The 20,125-nt window shown below is 43.9% G+C and overlaps 1 protein-coding gene across 2 annotated transcripts; it reads right to left on the bottom strand.

Moving 5' to 3' along the window:
- Positions 1-301: 301 nt before the first annotated feature.
- mn1b (MN1 proto-oncogene, transcriptional regulator b) lies at positions 302-16,887 on the bottom strand. Of its 2 annotated transcripts, XM_085293932.1 has the most exons (3): positions 16,050-16,887; positions 12,329-15,934; positions 302-1,798 (listed from the first exon to the last, which is right to left on the bottom strand). In XM_085293932.1, exons 2-3 carry the CDS (start codon positions 15,864-15,866, stop codon positions 1,587-1,589), a joined length of 3,750 nt encoding a protein of 1,249 aa, XP_085150058.1. In that variant the 5' UTR covers positions 15,867-15,934; positions 16,050-16,887; the 3' UTR covers positions 302-1,586. The 2 variants fall into 2 exon arrangements, with proteins under 2 accessions (XP_085150058.1, XP_085150057.1); XM_085293931.1 differs by having other exon boundaries at positions 12,329-16,887.
- Positions 16,888-20,125: the final 3,238 nt, after the last annotated feature.

Genomic DNA, 20,125 nt, shown 5'->3' with positions numbered 1-20,125 from the left:
AGCCACATTTTCCAGCATTTCTCATGCGCCTGCTTCAGGCTTTAATATGACACCGGTTCCAGCACGCTTGTCAGGTGTTATGTATCAGTCCACAACTTTCCTGTCACATCTGTCGCTTGGAATATACTCTAGATTTCCCTGATCTTCAGAATACGCACACGGTATTTCACAGTATTTATTATTCATTAAATAGACAATCTGTGTTTAGCTTGTTCTTGTATTTAGTGTGTGTGTGTGTGTGGGGGGGGGGGGGGGGGGGGGTTACTCTTAGAAAAAACAAACAAAATGAAAACACCAAGGCCACCTTTAACGTCATATTTATTGTTATTCAGTTACTCAATAAAACATATACAGATATATACAATATGCAGGAAAACAGACGACTGCACTTTACATATTATTAAAAAAAGGAAACAAAAAAATCAGTTTTTAAATTGCCGTCACAGTCCTCCATCTATTGTTTGAGAAATTCAAATTCAACAGAAGCTTTATTTAAAGATTACAAGATTGCCTAACACACAGCAAATTTTCTCTTATTATACATGTGCAATACCAATAATCTTTTTTTCAATTCCCTTATTTATCAATCCCTTGACCTCCATTTTTTTCCCCTTTTTTTAGTTTTCATTGGCTGAGTTGTATACAAGTGGTTGAGCTCACAAGATCTACAGAAGAGAAAAGCAGAAAAAAGTATAGAATAGAATAGAATGAGGGAAAGACATTCTCAGAAATGCAAATAATAGAGAGCTACAACAAACCTTATGATTTAGAGCAGCAAACGATAAAGGTTAAATTTCGCGTTGACAAAGAGGAACAACTTTGTGTTCACAAGGAAAATTGCTGAGTTACATTCAAGCGTAATCCCGCCTTCCTCTCGTTCTCCTTTTTAGTATTTGGGGTGTTTCTGAACCACTGGGCCATATTTAATTGTAATACAGGAGTGAAAGGCCAGGATTTTATTTTATTATTTGGGGGGGGGGGGGAGTTTTGACTGACATATGCCGAAGTTGCCATACACATTACAAAGGCAATCTTAGCTAAGTTTAAGAACAGGTAGTAATATAAGTCATAAGACTAAACACTGGTATACAATCAAAGCCAATGACAACTTCACCTCTCTCCTTATGCTTCTCGTTTTTGCGTTCTCCTCCTTTAACATTTCTTATTTTTCTTCAACCGAGAAAAGAAAAGAAAAATAAATGATTTGAGGTTTTCCAGATGTGGGCATCGTCGAGTAGAGCCCCGTGCTGTTATTGTCCAGCAGTTTTCTTAAGTGTGACTGCATGTATCAGAAAACAAAACATGGTGTTCGAGTGTCTGTGAGCATGTGTGTGTGCGTGTGTGTGCGTGTGTTTGTGTGCGTGCACGTGTGCGTGTGTGTAGCTGTATTTGTGTTCCATTTGTGAGTGTAAATGTCTTTCTCTCCCTGAACAGGCAAGAGCGGCACACAGTCGTTCCATCCACAAATTAACATAGTCGCATCCTTATCGTGGTTAAATGTCTCTGAATCTCTCTTTCTTGATATTTTCTGATCTTCTTTAATTCGTCCTGCTGGGTCATCGTCTTCTTCTCTTCTTTTCCCCCCCTCAAGTTAGTGCCGCCACAAACGTCCCAAATCGGTTTGAGATATCAGAGTGGAGAGAGCGCCACGACGAGACGGGCCCCCCTCGGCCTTTACTGTCCCCGAGCTCGTCTGTGCAGTGGACAGACAGGCACTGCAGGTGGGTTCCTCCACTGCTCCCACCTCCTACAGCCCCAGGGGCTCCAGCTCCAGGCTTACTCTGGGTGAGCTCAGATTCTGCAGACAGACAACAACAGAGAGGAAGCGGTTAATTAAGACAGCAGAAAAATGGAAAAAACAACTTCAAGCAGTTGGCATTCTCTGATTCAGACGAACCATTTAAAGTACACACTTTTAATTAAACAAGTGTCATCTTCACATCCCACTCTAAATCTGCACTGTGAAATTAATTCAACATTATTCCACCACCCATCAATAAGACCCGAATAGGAGGATACAAGCAAAAGCTCCCCTCTCCTCGCATCCGCCTCCTGTCGCCTGATATAAACACGTGAAAACACGGGCGTACGTTAAATGTAAGCGCATATATTTTGGCTGCGACCAGGCATGCAAATGTGGAACCCTCCTAATGACCTCTGGTCAGTGGGCCAGAGAGTACCGAGACACCTGTCCTTTAGCCCCGCTTGACCCAATTTACTGGTATAATGATCATGCCCCAGCATCGACCCTGTGTCACCAATGTGTGAAGCGTCATAATAAATGGTTGCAAAAAGCCTTGTGTTCTGTTCAGTGGAAAAATTAGCCAGGAGAAGATTTTTTTATTTATTTTTTTAAATGTGGCACATCACAATTCATCAAACATATCTGCCAAGATGCAGACTGTAGCAATCAGAGAGAAAAGAGGCCAGAAATAAGGAAAAGTTGGGAAGCAGGCACATAAAAAACTAAAATAAGAGAAACACTAGCAAAGAGTTAGTGCTAGGGCTAGGTGTTATGACACAAGTGTTGCATCCTGTGTTTTGGGCTCTGCCTCCAAGCGAGCCCAGAGCAAAGAGAAAATGCGTATAAAGATGTTAAGGATCCTTCACTTAAATCAGTCCGATTAATCTCCCATCTCCTCCCCACACAAAACATACTCTGTGCGGATGGTTGAAACGGATCGGTGTGCTGCACGAAGACGAAGACCTTTGAGGTGCAGGGACAACTAGATGTCTGAGTGTAGAGACAGGTGGAAAACAGCGCTGACAAGCTGAGTTACATGCGTCAGAGAAAGGAGAGGCTGTGATAGACGACAGTCTGGGCACAGAGGCTTCAGATCACAACGCACCAGTCAGGCTAGCGCTCACCTAGGAGAAAAGAGAAGCATCGCGCCAGCCCCTTTCTCATCCCTTACCCTGTGTTCTCTTTTTGCTCATCCTCCTTTGCTTCTTAACCATGTTTTATTTTCGCTTTGCTTACCATTTCCATCTCCCTTCCTCTCTGCCCTCATAAAAGGCTTAGGCAGCAGCGATTTTATGCAGGCAGAGAGAAGGCCGAGCTAGACTAGATAAGACCATGCAGCTAGGACAACCAAGAAAGGCAGGAAGACATGCAGGCGCTCAGGCGGGCTTGCCCCCCAGACCGTCTGGGCTGCGACCACTGGAATGGAAAAGTGGGGGGATTTGGTGAAAGGTCAGGCAGCCAAGCCTCCCCGTTGTTCTCCATTTCATCTGCATCTCTGACTGCCGGTCTCTGTGAGCTCTTCTCTCTGTCTCTCTGTCTCCATCTCCCTCCCAAGGACTACAGACGTGGTGTAAGTGGAGGCTGAGGGTGCAGGGGGTAAGGGAGAAATGAGGATTTAGAGCGGTGTTGGTGGCGGTTGTGACAAGATCTCACATTTGCCAGAGGGTCCAGTCATACACCTCAGCACGGCTGATCCCCAACCCCCTGCCAGTATCGCCCCCCCCCCTCTCCACCGTAACCACTCACACTCCCTCTTCCCAGCACTGTGCCCTCCAGCACCCGCCAGCAGCTCATGCTAGCTGGGCACAGCAGGGTCCGCACCGGCCTGAATAGGCAGCCAAGCGTTCCCGTGGCTCACTGCTGACACACAGCAAACTGACAACACACGCACCCAAAAAAAAAAAAAAACCACACACACACACACCAACCGCTGCTGCCACTGCCATACTCACACAAGCCCTCAGCTGCTGCTCCACGTGCACACACATACGCCTGACTACATACGGACGTGCACGCAGAAAGACACACACACGAACCCGGCTACACATATTACTCAGCTTCGACACAAGGAAAAAGGTGGAAAATACACTAACAAAAAAATGTATGCATAGTCTAATACAACAAAATGAATATTTCCCACAAACATAAATGCATCCTTTCCATATTCTCACAGTTTATTTTACACATATACAAGCATAAGAAATGCTTTAAAAATACTACTAAACACAGGAGGAAAAAAATGGGGTGATTGCCATTTAGCATTAAAAACATATGCAAAATCCAACACACAAACACTTGACCACCACATGATCAAATATATTAGTCAGTATGAGTATTATGAGAGAGACTGTGATTTTATGGGTTGAGGGGGGTAAAAAAAAAAATCCTGACACTACATTTAAATCGCAAGCATTATCCATGCCGACGGATTTGTTCAAAAGGTGGAAACGACGGTGTGAAATTCTAAATCACACCAGACCAAATCCCAAATCACCATGACATTTTACAAGCAGGAGAATCTTTTTTTTTCTTCTACCCCCCCCCCCCTCAATAAGATCTATCTTGTTAGGGTTGTTCACTGACGAAGGTAGAATTCATATCCACGGTAATATCTCAATAATAGCCAATTCATCTGAAGAGAACAAGTGCTTAGCTTCAACAAGCACGCGGGGAAAATACCTAATAAAACGGAAACGGCACAAGCAGCTGCGCCGAGCCACAAATACACCTAAATATCCTTAACCACATTACAGCCACAAAAGATTACCAAAGTGATGTGTTAAGTAGGCACTGAATTTAACGTGATGCTCTTATATCACCATATCTCTTACCCCAAGTGCAGTACATTTTTATTTGGTACCTGGTGATGATGCTCCCACACACACACACACACACACAGACATGCAGGCACAGCAGCAGCAGGGTTGTGGAGCTGTCTCACAGACACAGCCAGAAACAATTTACAGAGATGAGTAGAGCTCGAATGCCATGAAGGCAGGGAGCACAGCGCACAGCTCTGGTTGTCTGGATGACACCAATGTGTCTGGGAGCTGACGGCCTGACACGGGTTTACATGTCATGCCGCACACACTCAACACACCCGAAGCAACGCAGGAAGATAAACAATGGCTGCTCCGAGTCTGTATCCTCCACCCATTAAATAATAAGTATTACAGCGGCAATTCATTTTTTTCACTTACTCTTAAAAATAATGACGACTGACGCACGTATTGCATGTTTTTTTTAAATTAACTGATAGAAGGAAAGAAAAATAAATAAAAATCAATGCATGCCACATATTTGAATCTACAAAAAGCCTCCATCACACACATTTCCCAGGACTCGGGATCTCATGCGGCACACGCATGTGCAACCCCCTCCCCCCCCCTTTTTTGTTTTGTTTTTTTAAATCCCGAGCTCTAGACTTCCATGACGACACTTCACCTTTAACCTCACGCTCCTGAGGCCGTGACCCCATCCTCTCTGAACACAAACCAGACCAATCAGAATGCTCCACTCACTGCGAAAAGAAGAAAAAAAAAAAAAAAAAAAAAAAAAAAACACCCAAAGGCCTCCGCTCCTATGACAGTGTTTGACATCAGGTCAGATTCCTTTAGCATAACAACTAACACTATGGTGTTGTGTGAGGAGTCTGTCTTTGTCAGCACAAAACACCCGTTACAATCCACAGAGAAAAAGCCACAGGAAAAGACGTGCAAGAGTAAAAGTTTTGCATCTCTTCAGGAGTCAGACATAACCAAAGATGAGCAGAACACTTTGCAATCTTCATTATATGGTTTCAGTGAAACCTCAGAACATGCCAAAAATGATCTGAAGCGGCTAAGCCAAATAATATCCCTAAAAACAAAGAAATATGTTGAGTCAAGCCTTAATAAAGATCAGTGGGGCTAACAAAGGTACTGTCCCAGGTATCCATGCACCGGGGGGGGGGGCGCCTGCAAACTCCCCCTCATCTCCACCCAACTGCCGAAGTGTGACCTTTCCCTCAGAGCAGAGAGGATATCTGCGGGGAGCAGGGGCACATTTCTCAGGCAAGGGCACAGAGGTTATTTTGGTTTGAATTTCCTCTCTGTTCTCTGGCCTGAAACATAAAGTGGGGGGGAAAAAAGGAGAGAGAGAAAAACTTGCCCAGGCAGGCTCTGCCCCCAGCATTTGTTACCTTCTCACCAACAACACACCCATTGCCATCTCCTCAAACTCATACCCACACAAACGCACGCACGCACACACGCACACCTCTGCCTCTGGCCACAAGAAGCGCTTAGTAAACCAGACACAAATCAGAACACGGGAAGTGATTTAATGCCTCTTTCATAACTCACAACCATGTCCGGGACCTGTCCAACATGTCATCCAAGTCAGTGACATATTGATCTACTTCACTGTCTCTATTTTGTTTCACAGCACAGTACTGCGTGCTTCGGTCTTTTCGGAAGGGTTCGCGCACACATGAAAACAAAGGCTACTCGAAGATGTTTCTCATGCCTTTGGTTTTTGTTTCGAGCTAAAACAATAATGTGCCTAATTTCATTTTTCACCACAACCTGCCACACACACAAAAACAAAACAAAGAAAACCCAAATCAACATGTACAGTGTAAGGAGTAAAATATAGAATATTATACTGTTTATTTAGTATTTTTCTAATTGGTGTTAAGTAGGGACAGTTTTATGGACAGACATATTTGAAGAGCTATAGATACACAGCTACACTGGGGGAAAAAAAAAAAAAAAAACTCCTACACACAGACTAGAATGAACAATGGTTGTGGTGCATGAAAGTGATGGAAAAATTGAATTATTTTCTCTTCCATAAATGCAAATGGTAGCTATTACCTCCTCACTCACCTCGTGAGCGAAACCACAGATGTTCTTTTAAGGGGAAAAAAATAAAACACACACACACACACACAAAACTTCTCTCTATCTCTCTTAGTTTCTCTTGCCCGCCATCGGTTTCTACTTCTGTCTCCCAAGAGAAACAGCTCCAGTGTCATAACTCATTTGTCAGTTCCACAATACAAATTAAACACTGCCTGACGACTACCTGTATGGCACATAACATAACCGCTCCTGGCAGCATGACAACATCTACACCTCTGGAAAAAAGAAAGTAAAAACACACACACACACTTTTTAAAAAGCTGCACTTGACTAACAGTGAATACATGAACCCAGGACATCTTTCGGGACCTTTGTATCAAACTGATTTTTGGGGTTTGGTTTTTTTGAAATGCGTCTGTCTTCTTTGGACCCCTGTGTCGCTAAACAAGACACGTGGACATTTTTGGAGGCTTGCCACTTGCACCCACATTCAAATGCTTGGAACTCCTCCCTCTGTGCATCGCCTAGGTATAATCAGCTTTCCATTCCTTGCTGCTTCCAAGGAGAATATTTACCACATGCTGAGACAAGTTTCATTTTATTCTAACACCTTTCCCCAGGGAAAACAAAACACCGGATGCAGGTTCTATTTTGAAGAGTTGAAACTCCAGCAACGCAAAAAAAAAGTCTTGACACTTTGGTTCGTCTTTTTCTCTCACTCTCTCATCATCAGTCACCAGCACGTGTCTTTAATAGGCTTCCTTTGACTGTCTTGCAAAGATCCCAAGGAACATGTCACACGCAAACAGAAACTGTCTTAAATCTAGATGCTTTAAATATAAAGACGGATGCATTTCGATACTGTATACTTTACACTCAGAGTAAATACTCTTAAATGTTTTGTTAGGAATCACTGTGCACGCGCTCCAACGGGAGAGACACCTGAGATCTGAGGCTGAAGCCGTGGGCATGACACTGAGTCGAAATAAATCAAACTTTATGTCCACAGCAGGCAAATGCATATGCAAGTTGCAGTGCCAGTGCACACACACACACACACACACGCTAAAGGAGTAAAAGAAAATTTGACATTAAAATATTTTAATGCATATTGTTTGTTTGTTTTTTTATGTCCACACTACAGACACTTTTTCAAGTGTTGCCCTTTTCTTGCATTAATACATCTGTGCTGCTAAAAACTAACCGTCCTTTGCAGCTTGGATGAACCTGTCAATAACCAAGTCAGCTTGAAGTAGTCACTGGAAGATGAATTATGACTTTCGGAAAACAATATTAACAATGCTAATTGCTATGATTATCATAATGATGAAGTGCAGAAGTGTGCGGTGGATGTGTGTTGTTGGGAGAAAAAAAAAAGTCGATATAAAACACCTTGTAATGACAGGTAAAGAACACAGACTGCCCCAAGCTGTTTTTTCCCCTCCCCCCTCCACATTTCAAGCACGTGCCAATCACTTTCTTCTATTTTAGAAAAAGGAAGCACAAATTACTGGCGTGATTTGAGGAGCTGTTGTCGTACCGAAATGTCAAAGCCAGGTAGTCTCGCAGGATTGTTCTCCATGCTATCAATACAGCCTCCTTTTTTGTGCTTTAAGTACTTTCTCGTAGGTGTGATAAAGACGAAAGCTTCTTCTTTTCAAAGCTGTCAAAGTCAGAGTGACAGATTTGATCATTATTAAAGCTGTTTAAGGACTGATTACTGAGCGTGAAGAGTGAAAACTATTCTAGGAGGTCAACTGTGAAGTGTGAAAAAAAAAACTGTGTACGGGGCAAAAAAAAACAAAAAAAAAACAGTGAAAAGTAAAAATAAAAATAACTGAATCACTTCCTACGCCTGCTGCTCGCCTGTTATCTTGACTATGCACGACTTTCCAAATGAGCGGTCAGCTTCTGGCAAAGATATACAGAAGAGAAGGGAAGAGGAAGAGCGTAAAAAAAATGCTTTTAGAAAAAGGAGAAATAACATTAACTGACATAGGAAAGTTGATCGTGTACACCTAAAAACTTCTTCCTCCTTGCTAAACCTCCTTGAGAGTTCGGGTAAGCCGAGCAGCACACCAGACTCTGCAACTGGTATTGCTGTGCCTGGGCGAAAGACTTGCGCTGCACAACGTCACTTAGATAGGAGGCCAAGTATGGGGTCCAGTGGGGGACATTACTGCCACACGCATCACTTTAACAGGCACAAAGAGACCACAGAGATGCGAGCCGGGATGCACAGATATCAGCACTCAGAATAAAGTTCCTATAAGCACAGTTTAGCTTTTATCTGCATACTCAAGCATCCAGTAAGTTACACACTGCTTGTAAATATCAGCACTGGGGCTTATTTAAAGCATAGCAAGATATATAGCTCCTGAAATCCTCCTGAAAGACAAATACACACGACAACAGCAATTATTCTACACTTCCCTACTTTACATTTGAGTGAAATGGTGATCAAGATTGAAAAGCTTCAACTTCAAAGGAACTAAAGTGATCCTTGACCCCCAACGCTGGTCATTCTCACCTCATCAGATACAGATATCCAAAGTACACACAGCCTGCTGATTGCCCTGGTCCACTTCTCAAGGTAAATTTCTTGACACAACTGAGTAAAAACACTTTGAGCACAAAGCCTCAAGTTTCTCTAGAAATAAGCCATTTTTCATATAGAGATACATTCTCTGAAAAGATGAGCGCCAGACAACTGAACTAAATTTCAAAGCATTTTTTTCACCTTTAAAACAAGGCTTTTATCTATTACTGTTCATCATTACTGAAGTTATTGATCTGACACAAGAATAAAAAGAATCTATGCATAATTCTAAACAAATACTAAGACATGTGCTGTGTGTACATGCTGTGGTGAGGAAAGAAGTGTGGTTTTTTGGAAGGGGTCAGAGAACTATTTGACCTGCAAGGAAAAAAAATGTAACATGGCTGCACTTCTTTTTAGCCAGCATGTACGACTCACATGACAGTTATAGTTCCACAGCATAGAAATATCTTAACAAGTCATGTCATCTTTGAACATTCGTTAAAATGTCCAGATACGTGAGGAAGAATCATTTTTACTGGAATTACACAAATTAAGTTCTTTGTAATTAAAATGGTCATTTTTCTATGACCCAGTTAAATTTCGTTAAGCCTAATGGACTAAAGAATCGCCTTGATTTATTTTACATTAGTGTCACTGGCATTATCTTGCCAGTGGCAGATTTTTGTTTACAAGGCTGAGGACTTATAACTCGACTCAGTGGTGGAGATGGATATTTTTTGCAGTGTGAAAAGCCTGTGGGATGTTATGGAACTACACTGTGGGCTATGATTTATCTTAAATTATTATGTTATTTTGCTCCCTTCTGTGTAGCCTAAGCATCAGATTCAATCTTAAAATCCCCCTCCCCCCTCTCAAATACACCTCCACCCTTTTTTCATCTTTGCTGTCTGAAGCACTCAAATGAGAAACTGTCAGGAGCCGTGATTTGTGCTAACTAGCTATCGATCGCTCCAGAGCTGCATGCCTTGTGTCCATGCAGGGAGGGCTGAAAGAGGAAAGGAGAGAAGAGGAGGAGAGGGAGGAGAGGAGAGGAGGACTATTCTGCCTTAAATTACTGATTTTTGCCTATTGAAATTTTTTTTAAATGTGCCATCAGCCCCAGAGGAATTAAAATAGTAAATGCAGCAGGATGAGTGTGGCTGACTGCTCATCATTGTTAGATTTGCTCAGTAATTATAATCAAAATGAGTTACCATTTATACATCTCTGACAACAGAAGCCTCTTTAATTATGAGGAAGCACAGGGATAGGTGAGCAGAAATGCACCAGTTTGGCTGATTGTGGATCACATTAATATGCAGCACACCGCTTGTTACAGTTACTTTATGACCGGGTGAACACAAAAAAACCTAAATGGTGAGTCAGAGTGCTTTTTAGATGTAATGCCACCACTGCTACAGCGAGACGTCCTGTGCTCAGTCTCATAAACAAGTGTGCCTGGACTCCAGAGTCCGCGCGATGCGCGTCCCCGCCCCTCTCTCTGCGCTCGCGCCGATCAGAACAAAGAGGCGTTCGAGACGCGCGAAGCCACTCGCGCAATTATATAACCTATCCATATTATTATTATATATCAAAAGACGCAGGGGCCTTTCAGCGCAAACCCACCACTGTTCAACCATTTAAAAGCTTGTCCGTCTGCTAACACCGACAGACGCCTCCGTACAACGCTGTGGTTTGAAATGAGCGACTAAAGAACCCACGCGAAAAGGAAAAGGGAAATAAAATGAGAATGAAGAGACAAGTAAAAAGAAGCAATAAATATAACACCAATAATTAAAGTAGCATATTATAATACACAAAGCTTGTCTTAATGATGCAGTTACGCTCCAAAAACGATGTCATTATGACCAAAGCACGTAATGACAAATCATATTGAAGCATCATAAATTTAGGTTTTTAAAATAAATGTAATTTATTAATATTATTAATTTCATTATTATTATTATCATTATCATGGCTCTAACAGCTAAATAGTATATTGGTTTGTCTGCATTTTATTTATTTAGAGCCACTAAAAATACAAAAAAATAATAATAATAAAATATTAATAATAATAATAATAATAATAATAATAATAATAATAAAGAAGATAAATCGCATTGTATCCATAAACCACGTCTGCAGACTGCAGTTTAAAAAACTAATTCTGTGCCTTAGAGTCAGTTTCTTTTTCCAATTTCATTCAAAAACAAAACAACCAAAATAATGTGCTGTAAATAGTAAAAATATTTATACTTTGACTGTGTGAGACAATTATTTTACATTATTCAAAAGGGACAGGGAGCAAGACGAAACAAACATTTAACAATTAAAAAAAGCATTTAACTCTTTCATCTTTTTCGCCATTTCCATTTCCCACGTAAAACAAAACTGAAAATGAATGGCATTAATATCACCATGCTGTCTAATCTCATGTCCAACAAATGTTTAAAAAAAATCCTCTTTCAGCAGCTCAGTATTATCTCATGGTAATAACAAAAACAAACACGTAACAAGGCGAGGGGGAAACCCCGCTGCGAAAACGCATATCCTCAGAAAGCTATTAATCTTACAATGTAGTTGTTCACCCTGAAAACCGAGATAAAGAGCCACAGGAAATGTTTACTTTTCTTGAGCTGTTCTTTTGAAGTGCCTCTGGACTGAAGAACCCTATAAAATACTTTGCATGAATGCAAGTTTATTTTGCTTATTGTTATTTCGGTTTATATATAGATATATACTCGCGTGTGTGTGTGTGTGTGTGTGTGTGTGTGTGTGTTGTTTTTGTTTTTTACATTTCGTACTACAGACCCAATTCAAAAAAGAAAATATTTTTTCTTTGTCTTTCTCTCTTTTCAAGACTATGAATGGCTCTACTATTAAATGTAGTATCCTCCTATAAACGTTAGACCTCTAAAACCCAAAGGCCCCAGTAAACGGAGACGCTGCTTTCTGCCTGCGCAATGTGGACAAAATGTTTTCTCTTGTAAGTGTCACCTGATTATTTTACATATTTATACTGGTGCTGTTATCACTGCATTTCAGATTTTGAAAATAAATAAATGACATTTAAGAAAGAAAATCTGTTCATTTGCATGAGCATGAGCTGCTGATGTAATGTGAGTGGCGTATGAGAGAGACTGTGACGAGGGTGAGAGAGATTAATTAAAACTTAAAGAAAGAGACTGTTTCATTTACCTTCTTTACTGCTGTTCTGGCTCTTATTTTTTTCCCAGGGTCCCGTGGCCTTGTCATCCTCTGACCCGTCCATCATAACCTTGTCACTGGGCACGTACCAGGTGGCGTGCTGCTCTGCCATGAGGGTGTCAAGGTCAATAGTGCCCATTGAGCCCTTCCCAGCATCCGGGCTGCAGCTCGCCAGCTCATTGTCTCCGTTCTGTGAGGGACAGTCGCCATTCTTTTTGCCTGTCTTCATGGCCAAGGGCTGGTCTTCAGAGATACTGAATTGCTGCCGCTGTAGCTGGATTTGGGCCTGCAGAATCTCCAGAGGATGGATTTCTTCCTGGCCAGAGGTGCTGGATGGGGTGCGTACCTGTTCCACCCCAGGAGTGCCCGGGTGGCTGACCCCACTGGCCCCTGTGCCCACACCAGCATTCAGTCCATAGGTGTCTGGCGTCGAGGTAGTATGATTGTTAATGCCCATGCCAAGGGGCTTTTGTCCATTTATCAACCCGTGGTCACTCCTCTGCATTTTGGGTGAGCCGTTGATTATAGGGCTGCGATTAGGTTTGCTGGCTGAGGCCCCTCCTGCATCTGAGCTGGAGGACACCTCATCCTCATTGCCATAGTGGGTGCTGACATCTTCAGAAAAGTCCACTCTTGGTGAGCTGCTGTCAGACTTGGCAACACTTTGAATGCCACTGTCTAAAGAAGACATAAGGTCAGCCTGGTCCCCCAACATTAGGTCACCTCCTTTCCCCCAAGAGGGCGATTGGAGTTGTTTCTCATGGGGCGTGCCCCCACCCCTCTCCCCAACGCCAGCCGAGGGGGTCTGCTGGCCTGGACTTACAACAGGGTTACTATTATCAGAGGAAAAAAAAATTCCAGGGCTCACATGTCCACTGTCTCTTTTTCTCCTCCCTCTCCCTCTCCCACTCCCTGTTGTTGCCTTCCCCTCACTGCACGGGGTAGCGTCCATGTTGTAATTTGGGGAGAGGGCACTGGCTTCCCCCTGCACCGTCTGGCTTTGACTTGCAGGCTTAGAGTTGCTATTCCCAGTGCCAGGCATCTGGCTGTTCTGGGAAGTGCTGCTCTGAAAATATTCAGGACCAGCACTGCCAGTCCCATTAGATGTGCTGCTATTAATGTCCTGCTCAGTCTGACTCAGTTTTCGCTTGCCCTCGTTTTGGTTCTTCTTGTTGAATGTTACGTTAAGATTGGGGGCCCCTAGGCTAGCGATCATGTTCTGGCAGGCTGTGGAAAGGGCCGCTAGGCAGCTCTGGCCGAAAACACTGTCTTTAGAGCTGGTTTTGCTGAAGTTCCCGAGGGACAGATTTCCAAGCTTACTAACAGACGACCGCTGGCCCGAGGGGAACTCAGACTGAGGAGGGTAGTTGCCAGGTGAGGTGCTCACCCCCTGGGGAGCACTGTGAGCCGGCCCCTGACGGTTAGCCCCCCCATAGGGAAAAGCTGGCTGTGCACCCATTGAAGGTGCAGGGAAGTCAGCTGGCCGTCTCTCTGCTGGTGCATTTGGATGTCCTGCTCCTGCTCCCGGAGACTGCATTTGTGTGAGGTTGCCCATGTTGCCACTGAACTGTGAGTGCATGCCTGGGGAATGAAGGTTCTGCACATGTCCATCTCCTGGTATTCTCATGGGCTCCTGCATGCCGATGCCTGGCCTAAACATTATCCCAGCGCCGTTCTGTTGGAGCCCCATGTCATGAGGCCCTGACTCATTACCCGCTCCACCCATACGCCGTGACATCATTTCTCCTGGTGGGTGGGACCCCTGAAACCAGGAGTTCTCCTGAGTTACATGAGGATTTTGCCCATCAATGTTGGGCATCCTGCCACTATTCTCCCTGTCAAAGCCAGGATGAGGCATGCTCCCGACTGGGCCTCCGTGAACCATTGGGCCTGGAGGTACATCGCCATGGTGACCCAACTGCTGTAGACTCGGCTGCCTCATTCTTTGCTGTTGGTTGCGAGAGGCCATCTGCTTTATCATCATAGCTGCATTCTGGCGCTGCTGCAGAGACTGCTGCTCGGGCCCTGGATGCTGCAGCGGACCTGGTCCAAAACCTTCATTCACGGGTGGGGTGAACTCTCCAGGAAGGCCAGGGTAGGCAGATGGAGAGAGGTGGTTGTCCATACCGCCACACCAGCCCTCGCCGCCATGTGCATTAGGAAAGTCAAATCTAGGCCTTTTCGCCATGTTCATATAAGGAGAGTCAAAGTGTTGGAGCCTCTGATTTGCAGGCTGTTGGGAGGGAGGAGGAGCTGGCTGTTGCATATTAAACATGGGGTCCCCATAGGGGTGCAGGCCCCTGTTTTCCAGTCTGTGAATGGGATATTCAAACTGGTTGTGTTGGCCAGGCATCATGACCCCTCCATCCAGAATGTTAGGGTTAGTAGTGCCGGGCTCAGCCTGAGGGGGTCGAGGGAGGCCAGGGGGGCATGAGTTCTGTCTGGCTATCAAGCCAGCCTGTTGTTGTTGCTGGATGAGAGGATGTCTTGGATTGACCCCAGGCTCCATTCCCACGGGCACTTTCCGGCCATTTCCAAAACGTTCAAAAAACACTCCGTGCTGAGGCTGCTGGGGCTGGGGTGGTGGCTGGTGTCCCTTAGAGATGCCCGGCATACCTGGTGTCCGTGGCATGCCAGCGTTCCCTGGGAAATTCCCACCGGGAACTGGTCTTCCTGGCCCAAAATGTGGTAACTGAGATTCTGATTCTGAAGGAGAGAATACAGGTACATCAAAATGTCCAGATGGAGGTTCACTTGGAAAGTTATATTCTAATCCCTCTACGGCTCCTTGGTTTGGCAGCCGCCGAGGTTCCAAACCATGAGACTCAGATGAAGAGGATGAGGAAGAAGGAAGACCATGAAAGGATGCTGCTCTATTAGGTGACTGGTCCAGGGGGAGACAGGGAGCAGGGACAGCGTGGTTCCCACTTGGAGGGCCATGATGCTGAAAGTCAGGCATGTTACCAGGCCGCTGCTGCGGTTGCTGTTGCTGCTGCTGGGGAAAGCCATCACCCGTCTGTCCCTCAGCAAGAGGATCAAATCCTTCTCCAAAGCCCTGCTGTGGTCCCATGCCGTTATTGTTGTTGTAGCCCATCAGCCTGCCGCCATGCAGGCATGATGACCCTGGCTCTGGCCCTCCAAAATTCCCACCGAAATGGGGGTGATGTTGGTGGGGGTGGGGTTGATGGCCGTGAGGATGTCCTTGATGAGGTTGCTGGTTGTTAAAAAATCCATGCATTGGTCCTTGCCCCTGCTGCTGCTGAAGTCCACTGCCTGCATGCATGTCTGAGTGTCCCCGCGGGTGAAAGCTACCGTACTGCTCACCATTCATGTTCATATTGAGCCCGAGCATTTGCGGCTCGCTCAGAGGGCCCATGCCGGGTTCCACGGCTCCCGGCGGGCCTCCAGCATGAAAACCGGGGCCTTTATAATGGGAGCCCATGTTCAGTCTCTGTTGGTTTATGTTTCTCTCTGACTGGCCAGGGTTTCTGCTATTAATTTGAGAACCAAACTGCTCCAGCCCAAACATACTCCCCTGCAATCAATCCCACATGACGGCCAGTTTGCCAGACATCGGCACACTGTCTATTTTTCCGTCTGTCCCCAAAAGGAAAAAAAAAAGTAAAAGAAAAAAAGATACAGAAGAACTATTCAGATATTTTTTGAATCTACTGATTATGACAATTTATCTCATTTAAATGTCAAAACTCACCAAATAGGTTCTCATTGCTGTGAATATTTATCCAACTTCTCCAAGGACGCAGAGAAGGGACAGACTGTGTCCAAATACGCACGTAAACTGTGTCCCTGTTCCCGTGTGAATGCGTGCAGCACACTAGTCTTTTTGATTAAACAAACGAATAGAAAATCCGTCTAGTAAACTTGCTACACGAGCGACCTATGACATTCCGAAGTTTTCTGCGCGCATTTCTTCGGGGCGAACATGGCACAAATACAGCTCGCTTACAAACTAAAGGGTGAGCGCAGAGGACTCGAAGCAATCAAACGGGCAATAACTGCTTCTCTCAGCTAATTCATTATTCCAATCTGATGTCAAATGTCCCAGAATGACTTTCTGAATAAGGTCCCATGCTGGAAATAAAGGTGGGGGAGAGAAAAAAGTCCAGGCTTTGAGTGAAGAAAATCTTTCTTTAAATAAATACTGCCCACCGACGTCCTTCAAAACATCAAAAACGACCAAGCAGGCATGTAGCCAAAAGTCCAGTGTGATGGACAGTCCACAAACACGACTCTCCAGCCCAGCCGCGGGTGAACCGGGGCGTCTGTTTATGCGACCTAAAGCCGGAGGAGCAGCACGGCGCGCGCTACCCGCACTCCACAACTACGGAGTGGCTTGACAGCATCCTTCACCCACTGTCGGTCATGCGCTTTGCAGCGAGGCGCAGGTCCCAAAGTCCTTTCCGTGCGTCTCGATCCTGATGCGTGCGTCCCCTCCGTTTACCGAGTTTTGTCTGGTGTGGTCTGAGTGCACTTGGGAGCGATTCACAGATACACTCGCTGTCCGCTCTACCGCTTGGCGCTGTGTGAGATCAACGAGTCCAGAGGAACCAGCAACAAGTTTTGCATTTCTACAGCCACTGCCATCCACGAGATTTCAGCCAATCACAGAGAACACGGAAAGCTTGAGGGCGGGACAAACGCTGTTAAGGTGGTCCGCAGAGTAAAAGCGATTGTAAACTCGTGCGTGTGCGTAATTTCGACTTTAAAAGTAATGTTTTGCCCCAAAAGAAAGCACAAGTGGGGATTTGCACTAGATGGGATATTGCGGCTGAAAACACAACATTAATAAAAAATAACAGAGACTTTCTGCCACACTGGCGTATACCATAAAATTATATTCTGATAAGGAATGGGAAAATGAACTGAATGAGACTGCGTGAAGTTAAATTCTACCCAATGCTGTTCTCTTTGCTCCTTTAGACCTCTCCACTCACGGTCAAATACATTTTTTTATGAATTAAACAGAGTGATCCACGCAGTATCCAGTGTGCTTTTAACAGTTTACGCTAGAGTGCAATGACAGAAAGCCTGACTGTAAAAGGATCTAGTTACACCAACTAAGGGGTTAGACGAGTAAGCAGGAGTTCACAGATTTTCTAGCCCTACATTAAAATAATAGTAATGACGACGATGATTTGAGAAGAACTGGTATGCATCCTTAGTGCGGAGCTAATAATCCGAAGGTTGGATTTGCTCTCACGTGTAATCAACTGCGTAAACATTCAAAATCTCAATCTGAAATCTATCAGGGATGATGAAACTTCCCAGTATTGAGCTCCGTAGATTGATTTATGACGCCTAGTCGGAAATACAGACAGAAATTCGATGCAAGGATAAAAAGTCAGTCAGACTAATATTATAAAGTGTCGATCCACACCTCGACGGCCAATCACACTGTCCTCATTCCACATGTTAAAAAAAATCCCCCTTAAAAGACTATCTGAACTAAATTATATGGACGGTATTGGGCCGCGGTTCCGATAATCAATACTGTTCTCTTAGTATTATAGTCTTTAAAAGGCAACATTTTTGTAAGAACAGATAAGCCTGATTTGTTTTTAAAGGTTAATTAGAGGCCTGCAACAGCCTAGGCTATCTGTGTAAGGTTAAGTAGCGCCATATCCAAAGAAAAGACATAAAACTGCCAGAACAGCCCATACTCGTGTTTTGAGACAAAAGTCACAGCATAACAAACAGAGTATGAGCGGTTATCACCCTCATCTAATGTCCGAATAATACATTTGTAAGAAGTAGAGCATATCTGAGTATATTTCACACAGTGTTTTTGAGGCTTTTCTCAAATTTATTTCGTGTTATGTGTTATGTAATTCTGAATGTGTGTTCACGCGTGCAGCTCACATATTTGCTTATAAATGTATTTGGTTCGGGATATTTTACACCTCTTGGACACGGTACTTCTCGTGGATTTTATTTATCCAGTGCATTTGTCTTTTCTTACCAACTTACAAAAAGAACAATAAATGTTTAAAAAAGCACACACATATATATATTCCACACGACCTTCCTCCTGCATTTAATCCCGGTGTGAATAGACAAGGAAGTTTTTCTTGTCTGTAGATTCTTAAGTAACCCACAGTGAGGTTACTATAACAAAGGCAAGCGGGTATTTAGAACAAAGGGAGCGTGCTGGTAACAAAACGCACTTTTAATTCACCAAATGTGGAGAGTTTTTTTGGTCAGAGGAGAAAACCATATCATCTTTTCTCGACACTGTGGGAAGTGGGAGAATTTGGTGTTAATACAGCTCTATACCTTTGGGGTATCCATGAGAACTTTTACCAAACAGACACAGTGCCACCTAGCGGATGGTGTCAAAGACGGAGGAGAAGACTTGGTCAGAGTGAAGCTTTTAGATATTAGTTTTTACAAACTTGAGTGTGTAATGCTCTAAACTGCTATACCGACGTAGATTTATGCACTAATTTATTTGTCAACAGCAAATATAGTATTTTCAAATGAATTATTTCAATACTCAGAGGTATACTTTAACTGGGAAGATGGAAAGAAAATGTGCAGCTACTGTAATGTCACATGGTCATTCAGTGGAAAGTGCTGTTTTAAAAAAAAAAGTGATATTTTTAATTCTTTGTTCAGCGAGGTCAGTGTGTTGCCTCTCTTCAACAACCACAACACACAACAAATACATGATGGGATGTATATAATGTTCAAGCCTATTACAATAATGCACATGCTACATTTCTCCTCAGTGTTGTGGATCATGAAGAGGACAAGCTCTGTGTTCTGAAAAGAAATAACCAGCTCTGTATGGCACAAACTTTGATTTAACAGAAGCAGACAGAGTGCTCAGCTTTGCACCTAGAGAAAAAAAAAGGCTGAACCTGGAAGCAGGTCAGAACAAGGCACTCAAATATACGTGTGCAAATGCACTTCTTGAAGCTGGGAGAACGGAAGCTCGTGTTGCAGAGGCAGTGATGGGTAGTGGCTGTGTTCTGAGGGAGGCTTGGAGTGAGAGGGGGACGGGGAGGGATGCTAAGTTGTTCAGATGTGCTGAATGCTGTTGTGTTATTGCTGCTAATTCATGCTCGTGTTAATCGGCTGCCTCCGTATTCCAAAAGCCATCTGGAGCTATCATGACAAGAATTTTAGTCATGGAACCTGAAAGTGTGAGCATCACCCTGTGCTTTAGACATTAGGATTCATGGGTTTGTTTGTTTTTTAAATGTGTAAAGACTAGACTGTATCCCAAAACCCAATTAAGAGCATTAGAAGCAAATATTCTGCAGCTCAACAGCAACAACATCAAGATATTGTTCTGTCTGACAGTAATACTAATAACTCTGTGATACAGAGCCTGCTAGTTCTGTCTACACTGTCTTCTCAAATGGAGACAGACAAGTTAAGTATGACAAACTGATGGCACGGTCTCTTTCCTCCTGAGTCCCCAGTGATGATAAATGCAGCCCAGAGCTACTGCTGCTGCTGCTGAGGCGACTTCATGACAATGGAGAGTCTACAGGCTTTCAAGCACTGTCACAATACCACTCTTTTCTACAGTGATTTAGTACTCAATTTGTCTCAATATTTTACTCAATAGGACAAGATAGCAGAAGTGGGTGCCCTTTTCTACCCTTAATTCAGAGTGTTAAGCTTTCCTCAGCTAGACATATGTGGGGGGTTGCCCAAAGAGACAGTTACTTCCCTTATTGGGGGTACAGTGTCCTGTGCAGCTCAGGCAGTGAGCAGCAGAGCATCAGTATGTCCTCTGTGGGCCTGTCATTCAGATGA

The sequence above is a fragment of the Mchenga conophoros genome, linkage group LG12 (genome assembly GCF_057382185.1).
Source record: "Mchenga conophoros isolate Kocher_MC1m ecotype Shallow Benthic linkage group LG12, M_conophoros_male_GT1.1, whole genome shotgun sequence".
Classification (NCBI taxonomy): domain Eukaryota; kingdom Metazoa; phylum Chordata; class Actinopteri; order Cichliformes; family Cichlidae; genus Mchenga; species Mchenga conophoros.
The sequence above is the reverse complement of the archived record's forward strand: the minus strand, read 5'-3'. Positions and strand labels throughout refer to the sequence as shown.